The sequence below is a fragment of the Orycteropus afer genome, unplaced genomic scaffold (assembly GCF_000298275.1).
Source record: "Orycteropus afer afer isolate SDZICR_OR568_19922 unplaced genomic scaffold, OryAfe1.0 scaffold00075, whole genome shotgun sequence".
In the NCBI taxonomy this organism is placed as follows: Eukaryota; Metazoa; Chordata; class Mammalia; order Tubulidentata; family Orycteropodidae; genus Orycteropus; species Orycteropus afer.
Genome location: NW_006921662.1, coordinates 9417016 through 9442546, shown reverse-complemented (window position 1 = coordinate 9442546; position 25531 = coordinate 9417016). Strand labels below are relative to the sequence as shown.

The 25531-nt window shown below is 45.3% G+C and overlaps 1 protein-coding gene across 1 annotated transcript in view; it reads right to left on the bottom strand.

Annotated features, from left to right (window-relative positions):
- Positions 1–25531, bottom strand: part of LGR6 (leucine rich repeat containing G protein-coupled receptor 6) — a 173025-nt gene that overhangs the window by 96978 nt on the left and 50516 nt on the right. The window contains exon 4 of the mRNA XM_007941135.2: positions 19770–19841. Coding sequence (XP_007939326.1) covers positions 19770–19841 — 72 coding nt within the window. The remainder of the gene's footprint in view (positions 1–19769; positions 19842–25531) is intronic.

The window sequence follows — 25531 nt, the reverse complement described above, 5'->3', positions numbered from 1 at the left end:
GGCTCATAAATAGATCTTCCCCTCACAGAGTGAAAAAACATCTGCAGGTCTGGCCTGGGCTCCAGCTAGCTGTGGGCCTGCCATTCATTTGCTGGTTGACAGTGGGGAAGTCACTTCCCATCTCTGCTCCTGGGTTTCCTCACCTGGGAGAGGCCCTTGAACTGGGTGACCCTCACAGTGTGTCCAGCTCCATTATGCTAAGGCTTGTGGTCTCAGGCAGGCAGCCTCCACCCACGCAGCCAGGGCAGGAGCTGTGCGCTGCCTTTCCGGTTGGTGTGTGGATTTCCACACTCCAGCAAGCGGCTGGCAGCCACCTGGGCTCCAAGGGCTCGTAAATAGGTGGAAAATTACTCATAGACTCTCAAAAAAGATCACACTTTCCTGACCCCTGACCTGTCTTCTCTCATCAGGATGGCTGTGGGCTGGGAGAGGAGGAGTTGGAGGGTGGGCAGCTGGCTAGGCTACAGGAGTGCGGCCAATAGGAGGCAGACTGTAGGCACAGAACTGCTGTCTTCACCCCTTCCTAGCTCCTCCGTGCCTTCTCACACCTCCTCTCTGGACTACTATAAGACTTCAACGAAACCAAACCAAACTCATTGCCATCATGTCAATTCTGACTTATAGTGACCCTTTTTTGGTTTCTGGGGTGGTAAATCTCTATAGAAGTAGATTACCCAGTCTTCCTTCTGCAGAGTGGCTGGTGCATTTGAACAGCCAATCTTCTGGTTAGCAGTCAAATGCCTTAGGCACTATCCCATCAGAGCTCCTTACTCTAAAACTTCAGTGGGGCAGAATTCTGAAAAGGTTGTGAGCCCCAGAAAATGTCCGGAGTGGATCCATACCCTTTCTCCTCACCCCAGCCAATGAGCAGTGTGACTCTAAAGAACTTTCAGAAGAAGGTACTCTAGGCTTTTCCCCCTCCTTTGTGGTTATAGACAGTAGGGAAGTTCTTCTCAAAGTCTAGCCATTACCTCTCTAGCTGCATCTTCCAAGAGGTTATCTGATATCCCTGACTGTCTCCAGTCAGGTCCACACTCAAACCAATCCAGAGTTTATGTTTCATCCCATGTGTACAAGTGACTGCAAGGGAATAAAAAGGAATTCTAAGAGTTGGGGATTTTCCATAGGAATTCCTTAGGGTCTAGGGGACAGAGTGGGGTAGACAGCCAATTATGATTGCTCCCCTTCTAACTTTGGTTGGGACAGAGGGGACGGTGTCCCAGAGGCTCCTGGGCAAAAGAACCAAAACATTACGGTTGAGTGGATTCCAACTCATAGTGACCTTACATAACAGAGTACAACTGCCCCATAGGGTTTCCAAGGCTATAAAGCTACAAAAGCAGGCTGCCCTATCCTACAGAGCAGCTGGTGGGTTCGAACCACAAACCTTTCGGTCAGCAGCTGAGCACTTTAACCACTATGTCACCAAAGCTCCTGAACAAAAGAACAGTGATTTTCAAATTTTAGTTATAAAATAATCACCTGAGGGGTAGAGGGACAGGCCTTGTTAAAATGAAGATTCGGGATCAACAGGTGTGGGGAGATGCTTGCAAGTCTGCACTTCTAAGAAGGTCCCAGTGATGCTTCTGCCTGGCCATGGATTACACTTTGACTAGCAAGGATCAAAGCAGTGCTCACCAAACCTCACTCTGCATCAGAACCAACTGAGTGGCTTTTTAAATTCCTATGCCCAGCCCTCAAGATTCCCATTCAGGAGGTCTGTGCAGGAGCCTGGGAATCTGTGTTTTTTAAGCTTCTCTAGTGTTATGAGTTCTGGTAGTACAGTGTCTAAGGCATTTGACTGCTAACCAGAAGTTTGGTGGTTCAAATCCACCAGCCACCCTGTGGAAGAAGGATGAAACAGTCTGCTTCTGTAAAGATTTACAGCTTTGGAAACCCAATGATGGTCGCTATGAATCAGTATTGAAACTATGGCAGTGAGTTTGGTTTGGTTTGGTCACTTGCACTGGGTTTTCTGTCTCAGAGGCTTAAGTCCACAGTGTATGGAAGGGCCATAGTGAAGATGTGTGTGTGTGTATGTGTGTGTGTGAGAGAGAGAGAGAGCGAGAGAGAGAGATTGATTCCTACATCAAACCATACCTACTGAAAGGCAGGGCCCTTGTCTTATTTATCTCAGTATTTTCTGGGGCAGGCATTCCAGGCACTCAACAAAGCTTTAATAAATGAAGGAAGTGAGAGACACCAGTAGTCGGGTCTCTAATTCCTTCTGAACACCCAGAATCCAGGCCAGGACTATGCAGTAGAATCAGCTGCTCAGGAAGAGGCAGTAATGCAGGAGGGAGGGGAGCTGAGGGAGAAACCATGCCTCTAGCCTCTTCCCGTAGGGTTCTGTTATGTGTGGGGGAGCCACCCTACCTCATGGCTCTGCCAGGGGCCCATATACACCTTAGCCAAATCTGCTTTATCAGCTCCCAGCACCTCTACCCTGGCTGCTCCTGCCTCTCTCAGGCCTGGGGAGTGGTGATGGCCCAACCAGAGAGGAACATTCTGACTCATGAAGGCCCCCTGTAACCGCAGCTTCAATTCAGTACCACAGCCAGGGAGGGCCAACAGGAGACCCACAAGTCTGGGCTGAGGTGTTCCCCATGGGGCTGAGGCACCACGCTGCTCCTGGGTGGCCTGGCTTGGGACAACTCTGTCCCAGACCAGCATTTACCAACTGAAAGAACCTCCACTGGGGCCAGGGCCCAGCCCACCACAGACACAGTCCTACTATCTCTCAGGAGCCAAATTACCCATGTTAGATCCTCATCGGCTGAAGGGGGCTGCCCGCGTGCCTGCCCACCTCAGAGCAGCCTCTGTTCCAGATGCATATAGTAATCAACTCCCGGAACTTTGGGGAGATCCAAATACAGAAGCATATAATCATGGAGCCTGAAATAGCTGTGCTAGGGAGGCCATCTTCCACCTCGTGAGTCCCTGGAGACCCCTCAGCTAGGTCCCACAGCACAGCTGGGCCTTGGGGCTCTCTCTGGCAGTCAGGCAAGTGGGGTAGTGCCAATAATATTCACTATTGAATACTGTTACCTGCAGAGAGCTTGGAGGCAGCTTAGGAAGCCTGCCCCATGGCAAATTGGGCACCTGCAGGAATAGGGCCTTGGATCAGAGTTGCCCAGACCTCAGGTCCCTGTTGTTCCCTCCTCCTGCCAGCTCTGGGCCTGACTTCTCCAGATGCCCTCACTGTGAACACAGCTGTCTCACTAGCTACTGCTCTCTCTAACTCTCCTGTTTCTTCCTCCTAACTCACCTCTCAGCTGTTCACCCCCAAAGAACTGTTTACTTTCCCTCAGGAACCAGGCTCATTTTTCCTCCTCTGCTATCAGCCTTACTCCTTGTAACAAGTTGCATGGTGGGCCCCAAAGAGATGTGTCCACATCTAGTCTCCAGAATTTGTGGATGTGAACTTATTTGGAAATGGGGTCTTTGCAGATATGAAAGATCTCAAAATGAGGCCAATCTTGATTATCTGGGCGGGTCATAAATCCAATGACAAGTGCCCTTATAAGAAATACACAGAGAAGATACAGAAGAAAAGTTCGTGTGAAGACAGAGGCAGATTAGAGTGATCAGAATGATGCAACTACAAGCCAAGGAATGTCAACGGTTTCCAGAAGTTGGAAGAGACAAGAAAGAATTTTTCTCTAGAGCCTCCAGAGGAAGTATAGTCCTACCAACAGCTTGATTTTGGACTTCTAGCCTCCAGAACTGTGAAAGAATAAATTTTTGTTGGTTTAAGCCACCAAGTTTGGGGTCATTTGTTATGGTAGCCTTAGGAAAGTAATACACCTCTTTCTTCCACAACAGTGGTTCTTAATCTTCAGCATGCATCAGAGTCAGCTGGAAAGCTTGTTAACACACAGATTGCTGGTCTCTCTGCCCTCAAGAGATTCTGACTCAGCAGGTCAGGGGCGAGGCCTGAGAATTTGCATTTCCAGGAGGTTCCCAGGCGATGGTGCTGGTAGAACGCACAAGTTGATAACTACTGGTCTGTAAATTCTATCCATGACTCTGTTAGTCAATTCTGCATCCTAGAGCCTTCCCCAGAGACCCCTTCCTTGACCCCCTATGATGTTCTCCTTTTTCCTGCAATAATCAGGAACCTAGAGAAAATACCCCTTGAGGGAATTCCCTGAAACCATGTACAAGTCTGTCAGTTTGCCGTATTGTAGTGGTCTGCGTGGAAGCTCTGGTAGTATAGTCCCTAAGGCACTTGACTGCTAACCAGAAGGCTGGTGGCTCAAACCCACCAGCCACTCCTTGGAAGGAAGGTTGGGCAATCTACTTCTGTAGTGATACCACCTCAGAAACCCAAGGAGGGGTAGCTCTGAGTCAGGTCCGACTCCACGGCACATAACAACAACAACAAGAAGTGGCTTGCGTTTTGTGTAATGCTGGAAGTTATGCCACTGGTATTTCAAATACCAGCAGGGTCATCCATGGTGCACAGGTTTCAATGACACTTCCAGACTGAGACACATGAGGAAGAAGGACGTGGCCAGGTCCACTTCTGAAAAAAACTGGTCACTGAAAATCTTATGAATAGCAGTGAAACATTGTCTGATACAGTGCCGAAAGATGAGCCCCACAGGTTGGAAAGCGCTCAAATTGTGACAAGGGAAGAAGAGCTGCCTCCTTAATGGTGCAAATAGAGTAAAGCTTTTGGGACCTTCATTTGCTGATGTGGCTTGACTAAAAATGAGAAGAAACAGCTGCAAACATCAGTAATAATTGGAATGTGGAATGTATGAAGTGTGAATCTAGGAAAGTTTGGGAAATTGTCAAAAATGAAATGGAACCCATAAAGATGGATATCTGAGGTGAAATGGACTGGAATTGGCCATTTTGAATCTGACAATGGTGCGGGACTGAGCAGTGTTTGTTCTATTGTACGTGAGTTTGCTATGAATTGAAACTGACTTGAAGGCACCTAATAACAAATGTGCCAGGAATGACAAATTAAGAGGAATGGTGTGGCATTCATCATCAAAAAGAACATTTCAAGATCTGTCCTGAAGTACAATGCTGTCAGTGATAGGATAATATTCATACATCTACAAGGAAGACTAGTTAATACTACTATTATTCAAATTTATGCACCAGCCACTAAAGCCAAAGATAAAGAAATTGAAGACTTTTACCAACTTCTGCAGTCTGAAATTGACCAAACATGCAATCAAAATGTATTGATTATTGCTGTTGATTGGAATGTGAAAGTTGGAAACAAAGAAGTAGCACGAGTAATTGGAAAATATGGCTTGGTGATAGAAATGATGCCAGAGACTGCATGATAGAATTTTGCAAGACCAACAACATAGTCATTGCAAATACCTTTTTTAAACAACATAAACAGTAACTATACATGTGGACCATGCCAGATGGAATACTCAGGAATCAAATCAACTACGTCTGTGGAAAGAGATGATGGAAAAGCTCAATATCATCAGTCAGAACAAGGCCTGGTGCTGACTATGGAACAGACCATCAATTGCTCATGTGCAAGTTTAAGTTGTAACTGAAGAAAAATTTTTAAAAGTCCATGAGAGCCAAAAAATGACCTTGATTATATCACACCTGAATTTAGAGACCATCTGAAGAACAGATTTGATACATTAAACACCAATGACTGAAGACCAGATGACTTGTAGTGTGACATAAAGGACATCATATATTAAGAAAGCAAAAGGTCATTAAAAAGACAGGAAAGAAAGAAAAAAACAAAATGTATGTCAGAAGAGACTCTGAAACTTGCTCTTGAAGAGTAGTTAGAGAGAATGGAAAAGATGATACAAAAGATCTGAACAGATTTCAAAGAACGTTTTGAAAAGACAAAGTAAAGTATTATCATGAAATGTGGAAAGACCTGGAGTTAGTTGAGGCATTTGTTTTGTTTTATATGTTCATTTGGAGAGACTCCATAGGCCACAGAGTCAGATTGTCTGCAATCTTTATGGAAGCCGCTCACCACATCTGGATCTTCCACAGTGCCAATGGGTGAGTTTGAACAGGCAACCTTTGGGTTATGAGCCAAGTACACACCATCTGTGCCACCTAGGGACCATGAATGACCTGAAGTTAGAGAATCAAAAAGGAAGAATATGCTTGGCATTTCTCAACCTGAAAAAATTGAAGAAAAAATTCAAGCTTCAAGTTGCAATATTGAAGGGTTCTGTGAATAAAATAATGAACAGTGAAGGAAATGTTAAAAGAAGATGGAAGAATACACAGAGTCACTGTACCAAAAATAATTGGTCTATTCTGAACCGTTCCAGGAGGTAGCATATGATCAAGAACCAATGACATTAAAGGAAGAAATCAAAGCTACACTGAAGGAATTGGTGAAAAACAAGGCTCCTTGAATTGATGGAATACCCATTGAGATGTTTCAACAAACAGATGCAGTGCTGGAAGAGCTCATTCGTTTATGCCAAGATACTTGGAAGCCAGCTACCTGGCCAACTGACTGGAAGAGCTCCATATTCGTGCCCATTCCAATGGCAAATGATCCAACAGAATGTGGAAATTATCAAACAGTATCATTAATATCACACAAAAGTAAAATTTTGCTGAAAATAATTCAAACAGTTGCAGCAGCACATTGACAGGAAACTGCCAGAAATTCAAGACAGATTCCAAACAAGATATGGAGAGAAGGATCTCATTATTGATGTCGGATAGATCTTGGCTGAAAGCAGAGAAGACCAGAAACATGTTTAATTGTGTTTTGTTGACAATGCAAAGGTATTTGGCTGTGTGGATTATGACAAATTATGGATAATATTGCAAAGAATGGGAATTCCAGACACTTTATTGTGCTCGTGAGGAACTTGTACACAGACCAAGAGGCAGTTGCTCGAACAGAACAAGGGGATACTGCATGGTTTAAAAGCAGGAAAGGTGTGCAGCCGTGTTGTATCCTTTCACCATACTTATTCAATCTGTATGTTAAGCAAACAATCCATGAAGCTGGACTATATAAAGAAGAATGCAGCATCAGGTTGGAAGAACACTTTTTAACAACCTGTGCCATGCAGGTAACACAACCTTGCTTGCTGAAAGTGAAGAAGACTTGAAGCACTTGAAGATCAAAGACTACAGCCTTCAGTATGGATTACACTTAAACATAAAATGCAAAACAAATGCAACCACTGCTGTGGAGTCGAATCCAACTCATAGTGACCCCTCCTTGGGTTTCCGAGGCAGTATCACTACGGAAATAGATTGCCCAACCTTCCTTCCGAGCAGTGGCTGGTGGGTTTGAACCCCCAGCTTCTGGTTAGCAGTCAAATGCCTTAGGCACTATGCCACCAGAGCTCCCACTTAAACATAAAGAAAACAAAAATCTTCACAACTGGACCAATAAGCAACATCATGATACATAGAGGAAACACTCAAGTTGTCAAGGATTTCATTTTACTTGGATCCACAATCAACACTGATGGAAGCAGCCATCAGGAAAAGAGATGATGCATTGCATCAGGCAAATCTGCTTCAAAAGACCTCTTTATTATGTTAAAGAACAAGGATGTCACTTTGAAGACTAAAGTGCACCTGACCCACGCCATGGTATTTTTCAAATGCCTCATATGCGTGTGAAAGTTGGACAGTGAATAAGGAAGACTGCAGAAGAATTGATGCATCTGAATTATGGTGTTGACAAAGGGTACTGAATATTCTTTGGACTGCCGTGGACTGCCAGAACGAACACATCTGTCTTGGAGAAAGTACAGCCAGAATGCTCCTTAGAATGAGAATGGCCAGACTTAGTCTCACATGCTTTGGTCATGTTATCAGGAGGGACCAATTCCTAGAGAAGGACATCATGCTTGGTAAAGTAGAGGGTCAGTAAGAAAGAGGAAGATCCTTGACAAGATGGACTGACACAGTCGCTGCAACAATGCGCTCAAGCATAGCAACAATTATGAGGATGGCACAGGACCAGGCAGCATGTCAGTCTGTTGTACACAGGGTCACTATGAGTCAGAGCCAACTTGATAGCACAACAAAAACATGCACATGTGGCTTCTCTTTCAATCACCAGGGTTTCCTTCTAGGGCCTTTTGAAGATTTGTCTCAAGGAGGCTGTGAGTGGTGAGGTTAAGAGTCAGGGTTGGGCCCTTCCACCTTCACCACAAGAATAGCCCACTTAGTTCCACCCCAGCTCCATCTCTAACCCACTGAAGAATCTTGAGCAAGGCACCTGACTTCTGCCCTTCACTCTGCAGATCTGTCTGTAAAACTAGGATACCAGCACATGTGCTATTCCTTGTAATGTTTCTGGAAAAAATATCCTAGAAATATCTTAAAGCTCTTCATGAGTAGATGGTTATTAGGCAAACCATCCTTCCATCCTCCCTCACTGAGGGGATTCCAATCAAGACTGAGAGTGTCTAGGGATCAATGGTGATGCCAAAGTATCAATAGCCCCTAGCTCCCCAGGCACAAAGCACTGTTCCTGCAACCTCTACTCAACTCTTAAAATTCCCAGGGAAATGACAGAAACTGACCAATCTAAGATGCTCAGGCATCCCTCCAGTGGAATTCAACCCAAGGCCAACTCTGGGAGCAGGTGCTCTAGAAAGAGCTTGGTCTCCAGAACCCACTGATGGCACATTCCTCATGGTTTATTGTCTTCTCATTCAGTCCCCACTCCCAGAATTGCTCTTGAAAGACAGCCCAGTGCCACACACTTACATGGACTCTAGGTCAGCCTGCTGGAGTTTGCTCCTGACTCTGCCACAGTCTAGCTGTGTGACTTGGATTAGGTCACTTTCCTCTCTGTACCTGTTATCTCATCTATAAAATGGGGATGCTGATGATACTAATAGTAACCATCCCACAGAGTATTGTGAGGACTGAGATAGTGAATGAAAAGGACTCAGAGCCAGACCTGAGTGCTATCTAAGGGCCGGTTATTATTAGCCTTGTCAGAGTCATTCAGCTGGAAGTATAACTGCCCCTTGGAGGAAGGTCAGAGGTAAAGAATGAGGGGGGCCTGCTCAGAAGCCCTTTGCTTCTGACTCTCCCTGAGAACACCTCACTACTTAATTCCATCACATAGTCTTCATGGGACCTCTGAAACTGGCCAGAATGGCTCATCCATTTTCTTTTGGAGAAGCTCACGTCTTACCTCCTCATCCCACCTCCAGGAGAGCAGAAAAGTTCGGGGAGAATACTCTCCATTGTACAGAAAGAGAAACTGAGGCCTAGAGATAGCAAACAGTGATCACAAGCAATTTAGGAGCAGAGCCAATAACCCCATTAGGAAGCTCTTAAATCTTCACCATTATATCCTCTTGGCACATTTGTATGCCAATCATCTCATCTGACCCTCCATTTTAGAGATAGTGAAACTTAGGTTCAAAGAAGATTGATTGCCCATAGCCTCACAGCTAATTGATGACAAAGCCAAGATTTGAACCCAAGTCTCTGGATTCTAAAAGCATTGTAGTTTAGGAGAAGTACTAAGGGGTAGAGGTTAAGAACATGGTAGTTTGAAGTCAGAGCTATTATATTAGAATCCCAGCTCTGTTACATCCTGGCTGTGTGACCTCAGGCAAGTGGCTTAACTTTTCTGGCTTTAGTTACCTCATCTATAATATGGAAAGCTACCTTAGAGGGCTTTCAGGATGAAACAAGATACATGAAAACACTTAGCATAGTGAGGTGTGTTAAGTGGGAGCCCTGACTCCTATATGGCCCTTCCCACATCACCCTGAGCCCAGCTGCCTTCCTGCTCTCACCAGCACACACCCATCTCTCCATCCCCACATCATTCCCCTCAGCAGCAGGCAGCAATGTTTTGCATGGCTGGCTTGGGTTGAGAGGATTGTGGTGGTTCTAAGTTGGGTTTCTGTTCAGAGTCTGGCACTACTCTTGATTAATTTCTCCAGCTCAGCACAGTATTGGCTGGTTTCATGTGGCTGTCCTTTGCAATTATGCATTTCCCCCACAGGGTGTCCAAGATTGAGCTGTTGTTCTGTTTCCTATCCTTTATTCCTGCCACCGTGCCTTTCCGATGCTTCTCCTGGGACTAGCCAGACTGAGCTCCCCAGGCCTCACCCCACCTCAGTCCCCTGCTCCTTTTGAACAGTTTTTCTGCTTTTCCGTGCCCTGCCTTACCCCCACCCAGTTTCTATTTTCCCCCAGGCTCCACTGGCTTCTCATGGTTTCTCTTGGCCTTGGCTTGGGCCTGGCGGGACACGTCTGGCATTGCCACCTTCCCCCGTCCACACTGATGGGGTGGAGCAAGTGTATTCAGGGACGGGGGTGTTGTGGAGCTAGTGCCGCCAACCCAGGTGCCAAATCAAACAGCTTGTGCACCATGTCCAACTGGGTACCTGGGGCTGGCATGCTGGGCTGGCTGGCTCTATCCCCTAGTCCTAGCCCCACTCCTGACTCACTCAAACCCACTTCCTATTGCCCTGCATCTGATTCTAGCTGTTAGAAAGTGGATCACAGGATTAAACCTTCCCTGAAGGTACAAGAATGTTCATGAGAATTTTAAAGAGGACTTCCCTTTTGGAAACAAGGAATAGCATTCTCCACTGGCTTGAACCCCTGGTGGGCCTGGCTGACCGTGGGGAAAACATACCACCTCCAGAGGGGCATGGGCAGAGGACATGTCCCCAGAATGCCTCCTTGATTCTTTGACTTCCAACAGGAAGGACACTTCTATTGGCTGGTTGTCCAGGGGAAGAAGGGCGGGTCACCCAATGATGGCCACCAACAAGGTGCTTCCCTTGCAGCCTTGATGGAAAGGGCACAGTGTTTGGAAACCAACACCACTTTAGTCTAGCCCTGCCTTCCCCACTTACTAGCTCTGACCTTGGAAGAGCCCCTGAACTTGTCTGAGTCTTTATTTCTTCATCTGGCGGTAGAGATAGTAATTATTAGAAGTTTTGTGAGTGAGACAATGAATGACATAAGATAATGAGAATAATATTTTTGAACGAAATCAGATAATGTATGAAGAACATCTATCTCACATAGTGCTGACATGCAGGGTGCTCAAAAAATTGTCATTTGCCCCCACCCTCTCCTTTCAGCCAGCTGGACTTAGTTTTACTGGAGTCCCTGGGAGATGCGAACAGTTAACATACTTGGCTGCTAACAGAAAGGTTGATAGTTTGAGTCTACCCAGAGGTGTCTTGGAAGAAAGACCTGGCAATCTAGTTCTGAAAAATCAGGCATTGAAAAGCCTATGGAGCATAGTGGCAGAGTGAGTAAGAAGTTTGGATGCTAACCAGAAGTTCAGCAGTTCAAAACTACCAGCTGCTCCACAGGGAGATGAGGCAATCTACTTCTGTAAAGATATACAGTCTTGGAAAACCAATGGGGGTTGCTATGAGTCAGAATTGACTCAATGGCAGTGGTTTTTTTTTTTTTTTTTTAGTATGAGTCAGCACTGACTAGGTGGTACCTAAAAACTACTAGTACAATTATGATTATTAAAGTAGTAGTATTAATGACTGGGTGTGGAAGTTGACAGAAAGGGGGAGTCAAGTGATACCCAATTCTCTGGTTTTGGCATTGGGTTTTTTTTGTCTAATCTAACACACATGCAGTGGCCATGAGTCAGAAATGAGTCAATGATAATAGGTGGTAGTGGTGAATCTAACATGGAGGGATCTGAATTAGGTCAGGCAGCACCTTACTTTGAGGCCTAAGGTAGTACCTCCTTGAATTCTCCAGATTCCAAAAGCTCAGGACATAACATGTAGGTACAGAGCCTTCGGGTTGAGTTATGTGCCTTCCCTCAGCCTACTTGCTACCCCACTCACAAACAGTGCTGTCCAGTTAGGCCATGATGCCTAGTCACCCTATCTGTAGGTACCTCAAATGCAACATGTCCTAAAAGGATAAAAGCAAATCCTCCTCTTTCTTTCTCTTTCATCAGAGCTGCTCATCCTCTGGGGTTCACTATTCAGTGACTACTCTTTTAACACATATGTATTGAGCTCTTAGCACATGACAGGCTCTTGGTAACTGTCCTCTCTATTGACCCCAATGCCAAAGCCAGAGAACTGGGTATCAGTTAACTCCCTTTTTCCACACCCAGTCATTAATACTACTACTTTAATAATCATAATTGTAGTAGTAGTTGTTGTTAGGTACCATTGAGTCAATTCTGACTCATACCCAAAAAAAAAAAAAAAAACCCACTGCCATTGAGTTGATTCTGACTCATAGCAACCCCCACTGGGTTTCCAAAATGGTAAATCTTTACAGAAGTAGATTGCCTCATCTTCCTCCTGTGGAGCAGCTGGTAGGTTTGAACCACTGACCTTCTGGTTTGCAGCCAAACATCTTACTCACTATGCCACTAGAGCTCAGTGATCCTATATACAACTGAACAAACACTGCCAAGTCCTGTGCCATCCTCACAATCCTTGCTATGCTTGAGCCCATTGTTGCAGCCACTGTGTCAATCCATCTCATTTATGATCTTTCTCTTTTTTGCTGACCCTCTAATTTACCAAAGGAGCTCTAGTGGTGTGGTGGGTAAGGCATCAGGCTGCTAACCAGAAGGTCAGGAGTTCAAACACACCAGCTGCTCCACAGGAGGAAGTTGAAGCAATCTACTTCCATAAAGATTTACAGCCTTGGAAACACTATGGTGGTTACTATGAGTCAGAATCGACTTCATGGCAGTGGGATTTTTGTTGTTGTTGTTGTCTACTTTATCAAGTATGATATCTTTCTCCAGGGACTGGTCCCTTCTGACAACGTGACCAAAGTATATGAGATGAAGTCTGGCCATTCATGAGATGAAGTCTGAGAGGCATTCTGGCTATACTTGTTCCAAGACAGATTTGTTTGTTCTTCAAGCAGTCCATGGTACATTCAATATTCTTCACCAACACCACAATTCAAATGCATCCATTCTTCTGCAGTCTTCCTTATTCATTGTCCAGTTCTCACATGTTTATGAGACTGCTGCTTGAGTACTGCTATCTTGAGTCAGGCATAAAGTGACATCTTTGCTCTTTAACACAATAAAGAGGTCTTTAGCAGCAGATTTGCCCAGGGCAAAAAATATGACATCTGTTTTCTTGACTGCTGCTTCCATGGGCATTGATTGTGGATCCAAGTAAAATGAAATCTGACAACAAATTGTAGTAGTAGCAGCCGCAAAAAGTTCTAAGTCCTTTACATATATTAACTCATTTTATTCTCTTCCACTGAGGTAGAGAGATACTATTATCACCTCTGTTGTTGTTGTTGTTGTTGTTATGTGTCGTCGTGTCCAACCCGACTCATAGTGACTCCTCCTTGGGGTTCCGAGGCAGTATCACTATGGAAGTAGATTGCCCCATCTTCCGTCCGAGGAGTGGCTGGTGGGTTTGAACCACCAGACTTCCGGTTAGCAGTCAAGTGCCTTAGGCACTATGCTACCATCACCTCTAGTAGACACAAAATAGAAGTAAAAAGGTTAAGTAATCTGCCCAGGTAATAAGTGAAGGAGCAGAGATTTGGACCCAGGCCATCTGACTCCAGAGTCCTTATGACATGGCTTCTAGATATTTCTAGAGTCCACCAGCTTCTCCTTTCACCACTGCTCTTGCCTTTCCAACTGTCCAGCTGTCACATCCCCTTGGTTTACAAACTCCTTCACTGGCTCCCCACCTCCAGGCTGTCCTTCACAACTGCTGGCAGTGATTTTTCAACACTGTAATCTTATCACTTTACTCTCCTGCTAAAAATCCCCCTCAGTCATGAAAAAACATGGAGGAACCTTAAATGCATGTTGCTAAGTGAAAGAAGCCAGTCTGAAAAAGCTATATACTGTATGATCCCAACTATATGACATTCTGGAAAAGCTAAAACTACAGACACTGAAAAAATCAGTGATTGGCAGGGGCTCAGGGAAGGGATGAATAGGAGGAGCCCAGGCCATTTTTCAGGCAGTGAAACTATTTTGTATGATACCCTGATGATGGACACATGACATTAAGCATTTGGCAAAATCCATAGGACCGTACAACACCTACAACAACTTCGTTAATGTAAAGAGTGAACCCTGATGTAAACTATGAATGTTGTTATGTGCCGCTGAGTCAGCCCCGACTCATAGCGACATCCTTGGGTTTCTGAGGTAGTATCTCTATGGAAGTAGATTGTGCAAACTTCCTTCCAAGAAGTGGCTGGTGGGTTTGAACTACCAGCCTACTGGTTAGCAGTCAAGTGCCTTAGACACTATGTTACCAGAGCTCCTACTATGAATGTTAGTTAATTATAATGTCTCAATACTGGTTCATCAGTTATAACAAATGTGCCACAGGAATGTAAGATGTTAATAGGAGAAACAATGGGTAAGTTGTACTTTCTGTACAAATTTTCTGTAAACCTAAAACTGTTCTGAAAAATCACCTTTAAGAGGGTGGGAGGAGAAGGAAGGCAACACTGCAAAAAAAAAAAAAAAATGCATTTGACCCTTTCACTTTAGTTTGTGTATTTTACTGTACATAAATTGTACTTCAATAAAATGCACTTAAAAAAAAACCTTCAATTTTTTTTTTTAACTCCTACCATGGGTCCCCACAATCTTGAGTATAAAGTCCAAATTCCTTAGCACAGTCCATGCCTACTTGTCAGGCATTATCTCCTGCTAATTCTAGATCTCTCTCCACCACTACTCTTTCTGTCAGTCCCCCAACACATACACAGTTCAGCCAAACTCACCTCCTTACAAATCCTCAAGAATTCATTTGATTCGCTCTTGTCTCTGTGCCTTGGGACGTGTTGCTCCCCCGGCCTGGAATGACCTCCTCTGCCTCTTTTCCTCGCTGACTCTTACTAACCCTTCATGACTCAACTCAGGTTTTGCCTCATCAGCAAAACCTTGGAAATATTTGTAAAAGGAATGGACCAATAACTGGTTAAATGAACAACAGCACAGTAATACCATCACATTCATAGCTGTATGGAGTCTTCTTTTTTTCAGATCCTTCTTCATTTATTATGTATTTGATCTTCATAGCAACCTTGTGAGGTAGGCAGGGAAGATATATAACAACCCCCATTTGAAGAAAAGGAGCTCTGGTGGTAAAGGCACTTGGCTGCTAACCAAAAGTTTGAAGGTTCAAACCCACCAGCCGCTGCACAAAAGAAAGATGAGAACATCTGCTTCCATAAAGACTTACAGCCTTGGATTTACAGTAGGTGTCACTATGAGTTGGAACTGATTTGATGGCAATGAGTTTTTTGTTTTAACTTGAAGGAGAAACTGAGGCTCAGAAAGAGTAAGTATCATGGTGGTCAGGGTCACAGCCAGGACTTGAAATAAGTTTTCTGCCTCATAAGACAGTGCTCACCTCAAAGGGTTGTAAGAGGCAAAATCTACTCATCTGCCTTATAATTATGAGAGTGGGCTTCTGTCCCCTGCTCCTGATCTACTCAGGTAACAGGAAGTAATGGGGCTAGGGGTGAAAGTTAATTATTTAGTTCTCTTAGATATAGGTCCTGTCTGCTGGGGCTCCCTGCCACCTGGGGGCTGTCCCCCACCCTCCTTATCTGTTCCAGGAATCAGATTGACTACATCTGTGGAAACAGGCAACGGAGAAGTTCAATATCTTCAGCCAAAACAAGGCCAGTAGCTGATTGTGGAACAGACCATCAACTTCAAGTTGAAGTTGAAGACCATTAAAACAAGCACATGAGAGCCAAAATATGACCTTGATTATATCTCTCCTGAATTTAGAAACCATTTAAAGAATAGATTTGATGCCTTAAACACCAATGACTGAAAACCAGAGGAACTGTGGGATGACATCAAGAACACCATCCGCAAAGAAAGCAAAAGGTCATTAAAAAGACAGGAAAGGAAGAAAAGACCAAATAGATGTCAGAAGAGACTCTGAAACTTGCTGTTGAGTGGAGAGTGACTAAAGCAAATGGAAGAAATGACAAGATAAAAGAGCTGAATAGAAGATTTCAAAGAGCAGCTCAAGCAATGAAATGTGCAATGACATGGAGTTGGAAAGCCAAAAGGGAAGAACACACTTGACATTTCTCAAGATGAAAGAACTGAAGAGGAAATTTAAGCCTCAAATTGCAATATTGAAAGATTCTATGGGTATTATATTGAATGATGCAAGAAACATCAAAAGACGGTGGAAGGAATATAGAATCACTGTACCAAAAAGAATTGGTTGATGTTTATCCATTTCAGGAGGTGGCATATGATGAAGAACAGATGTTATTGAAGGAATAAGTTGAAGCTGCACTGAGGGAATTAGTGAAAAACAAGGCTCCAGGAATTGACGAGATACCCATTGAGATGTTTCAACAAAGAGATGCTGCACTAGAGGCACTCATTCAGCTATGCCAGGAGATCTGGAAGACAGCTACCTGGCCAACTGACTGGAAAAGATCCATATTTGTACCCATTCCCAAGAAAGATGATCCCACAGAATGTGGAAATTATCAAACAATATCATTACTATCTTACACAAGTAAAATCTTGCTGAAGATAATTCAAAAACGGTTGCAGCAATATATTGATAGAGAACTTTCAGAAATGCAAACTGGATTCAGAAGAGGACTTGGAATGAGAATATCATTGCTGATGTCAGATGGATCTTGGCTGGAAGCAAAGAATACCAGAAAGATGTTTACTTGTGTTTTATTGACTATGCAAAAGCTTTCAATTATGTAGATCATAACAAATTATGGATAACACTGAGAAGAATTTTAGAACACTTAATTGTGCTCATGAGGAACTTGTACATAGACCAGGAGGCTGTCGTTCAAACACAACAAGGGGACACTGCAGAGTTTAAAATCAAGAAAGGAGAATGTAGGGTTGTATCCTTTTACCATACTTATTCAATCTATATGCTGAACAAATAATCCTAGAAGCTGGACTATATGAAGAGAACATGGCATCAGTATTGGAGGAAGAATCATTAACAACCTGAGATACTCTGACGATACAACTTTGCTTGCTCAAAGTGAAGATGACTTGAGGCACTTACTGATAAAGATTGAAAACTACAGTCTGCACTACGGATTACACGTCAATATAAAGAAAACAAAAATCCTCACAATGGGACCAATAAGCAGGATCATGATAAGTGGAGAAAAGATTGAAGTTGTCAAAGACTTCATATTACTTGGTTCTACAATCAACACCAATGGAAGCAGCAGTCAAGATATCAGATGTCATATAGCATTGGGCAAATCTTCTGTAAAAGACCTCTTTCAAGTGCTGAAGAGCAAAGATGTTTCCTTGAAGACAAAGGTTGAGCTTGAACAAGCCATGGTATTTTCAATTGCTTCGTATGCATTTGAGAGCTGGACAGTGAAAAAGGAAGACCAACGAAGAGTCGATGCTTTTGAGTTGTGTTGTTGGTGAAGAATGCTGAGAGCACCATGGACTGCTAAAGAACTAACAAATCTGTCCTGGAGGAAGTACAGCCAGAAGTGCTGCTCCTTGGAAACGAGAATGGCCAAACTTCGTCTCACCTCCTTTGGTCACGTTGTCAGAAGGGATCATTCCCTGGAGAAGGAGATCATGCTTGGGAAAGTGGAGGGACAATGAAAAAGGGAAAGGCCCTCAACAAGATGGACTGACACAGTGGCTGCAGCAATGGGCTCAGGTATAGCAAGGATTGTGGGGCTGGCACAGGACTGGGCAGTGTTTCGTTCTGCCGTACATAAGGTCACTATGAGTTGGAGACGACGTGACAGCACCAAACAACAACAACAACTTAGATACAAGGGACTTGGTTAAGGCGCTCTTGTGGTTAAGGTATTTGGGTACTAACCAAAAGATCAGTGGTTTGAACCTACCAGCTTCTCCACAGAAGAAAGATGGAGCAGTCTGCTTCTGTAAAGCTTTACCACTTTAGGACCCAATGGGGGTTGCTTTGAGTTGGAATCAACTCGAAGACAGTGAGTTGTGTTTTTGTTTGTTTTCTTAATTACAAGGGCTGCCTGTTTCCCAGAAAAGGTAGGAAAATCTGCCTATGTAGCCGAATAGCTCCCTGTCAAGTCTGAAACACAAGACATTTAGAAACCCTAAGCACCCAAAAGATGCTATTCAAAGCAAAAACAAACAAAAAAAAAATCCTCAATCTCAAGTGTCAAGAAGTCCAGCAAAAAACAAAACAAAACAAAACAAAAAAAACAGTCCAGCAAAGGAAAAGGCTAGTGATAACAGTTGTGCAGCACAGTGAATGTAATCAATGCCACTGAATTATACAGATAAAAATCTTGAATTTACAAATGTTTTGTTATATATATATATATCTACCACCATAAAAATCTAATTGAGCAAAGGTCTGGTTTTTTCCTATGATGACTTCTTTGATGCTTTTAATGAAATATCAACTCTTCTCCTTGCGTTGCTGGTTCCCTAAGTAAATGCTTAGTCTGCCTTTGAGAAAACCATTTTGCCACTATCTTCTGACCCTGGCCTCTTAGACACCGCTGTGTTGTTTGACCCTATCCAGTGGTGACCCTAAAGGAGGAAGAAGGTGGCTGGGGGCAGAGGCCCAGCACTTGTTGGGAGGAAGGGAGGAAAGGTGAGAAAGTGAAAGGAGGTGGTGGGGAGGGGCTGCCACTGGGGCCAACTATGCATCTAGGGAGCAGTGGGGTATAGACACAGAGAGAAGCAGGAAGGTGGAGGATGCCCAGGGCAGGAGTAGGGAAGAAAGCCCTACCCAAGAGTAGATGTGGCATGGTGAGCTAGCCAGGAACCCAGGGAGAGGGCAGGGCTTCTGTCCCTAGCCTGGGTCCCCACAGTTGGACCCCTCAACTGTTCATGGTGGACTGGGACCTGAGACCTATGTCTAGAGGAGGAAAGCCACCTTTCCCAGGACAGTTTAGAGGTGTCTGACTTCCACATCCATAGACAGGGCAGGAGCCACAGCGGGACTCATGGGTCTAGAGATCCAGAGTCTATGTCCTGACACACTAAGTGCCAATTGTGCCTTAGTTTTGCCTACTGACTGGCACGCTTCTGACTTGTCCCCCAATTTTGCTCCCCAAATGTCTATCTACTCTCATGTTTGATGTTGATGCATCTAAAATTCAGTTGGGTTCAACAAGCATGTATGGAGCACCTACTCTGCTCCATGCCTGTGCCCTGTGTGAATAAACCCAGCACCTGGCCTGAGGATCATGATCAGCTAAATTACATCAGCCTTAACAGCACCTGCTCCTGCCTCACCCTGGGACTCAGTTTTGTTTCCATGATGCCCCTGCTGGATGGGAAATAAACTACAGGGCTCTTTGAAGGGATGGCTATATCCTGGTTGGCCTGTGGGTACCAAGAACACACTTCCCACCCCCAAATAGGCAAAATGGGTGTCTGAGCCTAGTCCTCTCTCCACCCTCAAGCCCTGGGGCCAAAAGCAGGCTAGGTGGAGGAGACAGCCCCTTCCTGATGCTTCTTTGGGGCGGCAGTCCCCACCCCCTACTCCAGGCTCCAGTGGCAGAACGCCAGTCGCCCCAAGAGAGCTGCCCTGGTGGCCCCACCTAGGGAGGTCCCATTCCCACAGGCCTCCAGCGGGGCTTGGAGCCTTCCTTCCCTGAAATACACACGCGAGTGTACACATACACACACTGACGACAACAACAAAAAACCCCAAGGAAACCAAAGCCAGGAGCGGCATGCTGTCTGGAACATGGGTGGGAGAGGGGGGCATGCGGAGAGGAGGGAAAGCTGAGGCAGGGGGGCCTAGGGCTGTGACTCAGGCCCCAGGAAGCTGGCAACTCCTAAGATGGGCCCTCTAATGACTCACAGAGACTGTAGGCTGGGCAGCTCCCACAACGCCTCTGCGGGGATTCCTCCCAGCTGATTGTTCTGTAGCATCCTGTAAGGGGAGAGAAAAGGGCTTTGAGGATGCACATGCGGGCATGCGGAGCTGGGGGAGGAGGGATGCTCCCTTGAACCCCTCACCCCAGGCCAGACCCAACTTCTTACTCCAGTCGCCAAGCCCTAGAGAGAGTCCTGGTTTAGCCCTTCCCAATCCCCATATCCCTACCCCACACCCCACCTTGTTAGTGAGGACTCAGGGGACTGTTGAGGTATTGTGGAGTGTGCATGGGACTGAGAGGCCCAGTTTCGGGGGAGAACTCAGAAAGACTTCTAGGATGAGGCAGGGGTAAAGAGGATGATGGAGAGGAAGGACAGAACACCTGGGAAGCAGTGAGGACCAGAAGCAAGGATGCCTGAGATCCTGGAGCAGTTTGGTCGTGAAGAAGGATGTGAGGAAGTGTAAGTTTTCTCCTCAGGCTCCATTTCCCTGTCTATGCAGCTGAGAGACTGGAGATTTCTTTGGGAAAGGCGAGGATATCTATGGAAGTAATTTGAAGCACCCCAGATCAGTACGTCAGCACCATTCTGGCCACCCAGTCTCATAAGATCCCACAGAAGTAACAATGGAAATGGTCTGCTCACCAGGCTGTTCTCCTGGAATGAGGCCCAGCCTCAGGGTCCCAGGAGAACCCCATAGGCAGGAGTCCTGGAGCTCCTTGAGATACCCAGAGAAGCCCAAGTGTGGCCAGAGGGTCAGAGAGCACAGCAAAGGGGAGAGGATGGGGCCTCAGACACCTCCCAGGTGGCACTGTCAGCTACAGCCACTCAGGTGCCTGAGGGGGCTTAGAAAATTTCAAGGAAGGCACTCCAAGGGAGTCCTAAAGGCACAGGCGCTTGAGCAGGGTCCTGCTTGTCCCATTCCAAGGGTGGAATTAGGTGCAGAAATGGGAGGGAAGCCCCTGGTGACAATCATCATCTGAATTGTTCTCTACTTCTAGACAGGGGCCCCAGAAATGATGAGAAGGAGAGCATTTGGGTATAGGCCTCAGGGAGTTCAGAGGCTAGCTGGAGAAGCAGGAAGCAAGGAAGCTCAGACTGCCCCAGGTGGAGTGACGGAGCCTGTTCTCCCTTGGGCACATCTGGGCCAGCTCAGTCACAAGAGAAGCAGAGCCCCCCTCTAGTCAGGAAAGAAGGGCATTCCTATGTGCCAGGTATGCCACTCCACCCCAAAGGAGCACTAGCACCATCCATCCCATCTTTCAGAAAAGGAAACCAAGATTCAGAGAGGAAAAGCATCACTCAGGTTACATCATCCTCCAGGCAAAGTGACTCGCTTCTTGACCTTTTCTGAGTTTAATAAAAGTAAAAGAGCCCTGGTGGGGCAATATAACCACAGCACTTGGCTGCTAACCAAAAGGGTGGCAGTTCAAATTCACCTAGTGGCTCTGCAGGAGAACGACCTGATGACCTGCCAAGATTATGGCAAGAAGGAGGGCATGGAGGGATGGACACAGGGAAGAGGTAACTATCGAGAGGAAGTGGGAGGGGAGTTGTTGCATTGTGGGAAATTGTGGTCAATGTCATGAGACAAAGTGTATGTGAACTGCTGTATGGAAAGTGAATTTGCTCTGTAAATCTTCACCCAAATCACACACAAAAAAATAAATAAAAATTTTAAAAAAAGATTACTGCCAAGAAAACCTTATGGGGCAGTTCCACTCTGTCACATGGGGTCACTGGGAGTCAAAAAATTGACTCGATGGCACCTAACCACAACAGCTGATGTGCCAGGTTCTGGTCTTAGAACTTTATTAATTTGAATCTATCCTTAAAATAATCTCAATAGCTAGGAATTGTTACAATCCTCATTTTGCAGGTAAAGAAACAGGCCTGGGGTGGAGGATAGTCATACAGCTGATAAGCGATAGAGCTGGGCTTTGAACCCACAGAGTTTAGATCCAGAGTCCAAACATTTAACCATTATACCACACTACCTCTATCATCATGGCAGGGCACAGTAAGGGCCAGACACTTCTGAGGAGTAAGGTGATAGATGCCTCCATGTGACTGTCCTGTTCAGTCATACCTGCTAACCTCTCTTAAACTCCCTTCATGGACACATGAAAATCCCAAATGTGAAGCAAACCACAGAATCACAAGAACAAAAAAATGTTGGGCTCACTGTGGACATGGGGTGGGGACCCAGAGGATGCACAGCTGAAGACAAAGACAGCCCCTGGGGACTGCAGAGGAACAAGGACCTCCTCTCTGTGCTCTGCCCCTCTGGGGTGGGGTGAGTGCAGCATGGGGGGTAGGGGAGAGAGCAGGGAGGGGCAGAGCACTGGGCTCTAAGCAGCATGGGGTTGGGAGGAGGGAGTTGTTCAGCCCCTTCTGGTATACACTAGTCCCTCCAATCCTGGCTTCACACAACAGCTGAGGAACTTCTGGCTTTTTTTTTTTTTTTTTTGCTGTAAGTTTTGCTCCAGGGGTGGAACATAAGCCTGCATCTCCCAATCTTCCTTATACCATGGTGGTCACACATGTGGGCTCTGAAGTTAGACAGCCCTGGATTGATGTCCTAAGCTCTGCCTTCTTCTAGCTGTGTGATAGTGTGTGAGCTACTTAAACTCCATGGGTCTCAGTTTTCTCATCTATAAAATGGAGATGATGGGACTGACCTGATACACCGATGGTGTGGATTAAAGACAACAATCCATACAAAGCACTTATGGCAGGGTTCCTCACAGAAGAGCTCTATAAAATATTAGCTCATATTATTATTAATGATATCTGGTCTCCATTTTGCCAATTACTGAATAACCTTATGTAATTCACTTCCCCTCTTTTCTGGTTACCTAGTGCCACTGACAGGAATATACCACAAATGGGATGGCCTTAACAAACAGGAGTTTATTCTTACAATTTGGAGGCTTTAAGTCCAAGTTCAAAGTGCCAGGTTGTAGGGGCTGGGTGAAAGCCCCTCAGCCTTGGGCTTCAGCTCTGCCTCTTGCTCCCGGCCCACTGGAGCTAGAATAGAGGCTTTTCTTCTTCACTCAGACAGCTGCTGGCTGCTGTGGCTGCCAAGCCCAAGGTTGACAAGTAAAAAAGGCACAGTCCCGATGTTACCAAACCACACGGCAGGCCATCATTCAAGTTCATTGTAAGTCCCCGGGTCGGCAGAGCATGGCAGGCTGCTGAACAACCACATGGCTACCTACAAGGTCCAAGTGTGCCATAAGCTAGAGACCGTTCCCAAAGCCTTCTCCTTATATACAGGAAGCAGACCACATCCCAAAAGCAGCTACTCAGCTGCTTGTGGTAGATCCCACCATGGAGCTGATTGCCAGTCTCATCATGGGGAATAACTACCACCAGCTGCCCAGCCACTTAACCAGGCTCAGCCAAGTTGACATACAAACATAACCACCACACCCTCTCTGGGCCTCCATTCCATCATCTTTCAAAGGAAGAGATTAGCAGAGGATTTGTAAAACCTCACCCGGCTGTAACACACAGTTAGCCACAGCATTTCCTGTCCTCTGCCCTGCTTAATATTTCAGTCCTCTGGGGCACCAGAGGGGCAACATTCATACGGAGGAAATGCAGGACACCCAGGAGTACATAAGTATGAGGGGCACAGGGTGGGGCGTGGTTTATCAGGGAGAAGAGGAGACTGGGTTAGGGTTGGGGATGGTCAATGGGGAGTAAAATTAAATGTGCATGAAATGTTGAATGTAAAGCAAACTGCTCTGTAAACTTGCACCTAAAGCACAATATAAATAAATAAATAAATAAAATATGTCAGTCCTCCCAGCCATTCTGACCTTTCATGGCTGAAAGGGGGGCACCAAGGAAACAACTGATCTAAAGGACTAATGGACCATGTGAACCCCGGTCTCCACAACCCTGAGACTAGAACTAGATGGTGCCTGGCTACCACTGCTGACTGCTTTGAAAGGGATCACAGTAGGAGGTCCTGGATGGAGTGAGGGAAAATGTGGAACAAAACTCAAAATAATAATAATAATAATAAAAAGACCAGCGTTATTGGTCTGGTAGAGACTGATGGAACCACTGACTCTATGGCCTTAGACACCCTTGAGGCCTGGAACTGAACTCATCCCTGTGGTTCAACTTTTAGCCAAAAGATTGAAAGGCCTATAAGGTGAACAGTAACACCAGCAAGGTATGCATTCCATAGACAGTCAATCATACTAGATCAAAAGGGCAGTATTTCCCCAAAGACAAAGCCCAGAATGCAGGCAGGGAGAGGAAATAAGGATGAATGGAAACAGTAAACACAAGAGAGGAAGTGAGGCAAGTGTTGTTACATTGTGGGGACTGGAATCAATGTCACAAAACAAAATGTCTATGAATTGTTGGATGGAAAACCAATTTGCTGTGTACACTTTCACCCAAATCACAATCTAAAGTTAAAATAAATAAATAAAGGGTAAGCATGCTTTTACTTCAGGGTTTCAGGGGGCTGCCAGAGAATTGGGTATCACTTGACTCCCCCTTTCCCTCAACTTCCACATCCAGTCATTAATACTACTACTTCACTAATCATAATTGTAGTAGTAGTTGCTGAGATGCCCCTTGGAGCCTGATGCCTTACCCACTGCACCGCTAGAGCTCCTTTGGTAAAGTAGAAGATGAATAAGAAAGGGGAAGACCCTAAATGAGATAGATTGACACAGTGGCTGCAACAGTGGGCTCAAGCATAGCTAGGATTGTGAGGATGGCACAGGACCTGGAAGTGTTTGTTCTGTTGTACATAGGGTCATTGAGCTTTGGTGGCATAGTGAGTAAAACATTTGGCTGCTAACCAGAAGGTCAGCGGTTCAAACCCACCAGCTGCTCCACAAGAGGAAGATGAGACAATCTACTTCCATAAAGATTTACAGTCTTGGAAACTCAATGAGGGTCACTATGAGTGGGAATTGACTTGATGGCAGTGGGTTTTGTTTTGTTTGGTTTGGTTTGGTTTGAGTCAGAACCGACTGGCTGGTACCTAACAACAACTACTCCAGGCTCCATGGGGTATATCAGTGCATTTCCATACCATCACCTCCTCATATCTCCCCACCCTTTCCTCTGTCAAATCCCAGAAAGATCCTCAAAGTCACCTAGTTGTACCTAACATGCACAGTTGCTACCCCAAAATTTGAAGATTACCACCCAGAGGTACCTCAGAAAAAAGGCCTGGCAATCTACTTGCAAAAAGTCAGCCATAGGAAACTCTATGGATCACAGTTCTACTCTGACATACATGGGGCCACAGGAGTCACAGTCGACTCAACAGCAACTGTTTGTTTTTCCCCAATGTAGATGCATCTTCACAGGATGCTTGATCTTCCTTTCAATGTCAAGGAACTCATTTCATGCCCGATAGTCTAGTCATCAGAAAGTTCTTTCTTGCATGGAATCAAAACCCACTAAGCTGAGTTCAGCACAGCAATTGGCTTTGAACGACTCAAGGAACGGAATGGCCTGGTTTCCCTTACTCTTCCTGGCCTCATTCATAGCTGTCATTGCTTTATTGTAGTACAATTAAGTCATAAAAGCTGGAAGGATTTTTAGAAGGGATCAGCCCCTTTGTTTTTCAGATGAGAAGACAGGTTCAGAGAGGGGAGGTGACTTGCCCTAAATTACAAAGCAAATTAATGGCAGAATCAGGACTAGGACCCAGTGGTTTATGTGACCACATTTCCCTGCTTCTCTCACTAGCCCTGGTCCTGCCTA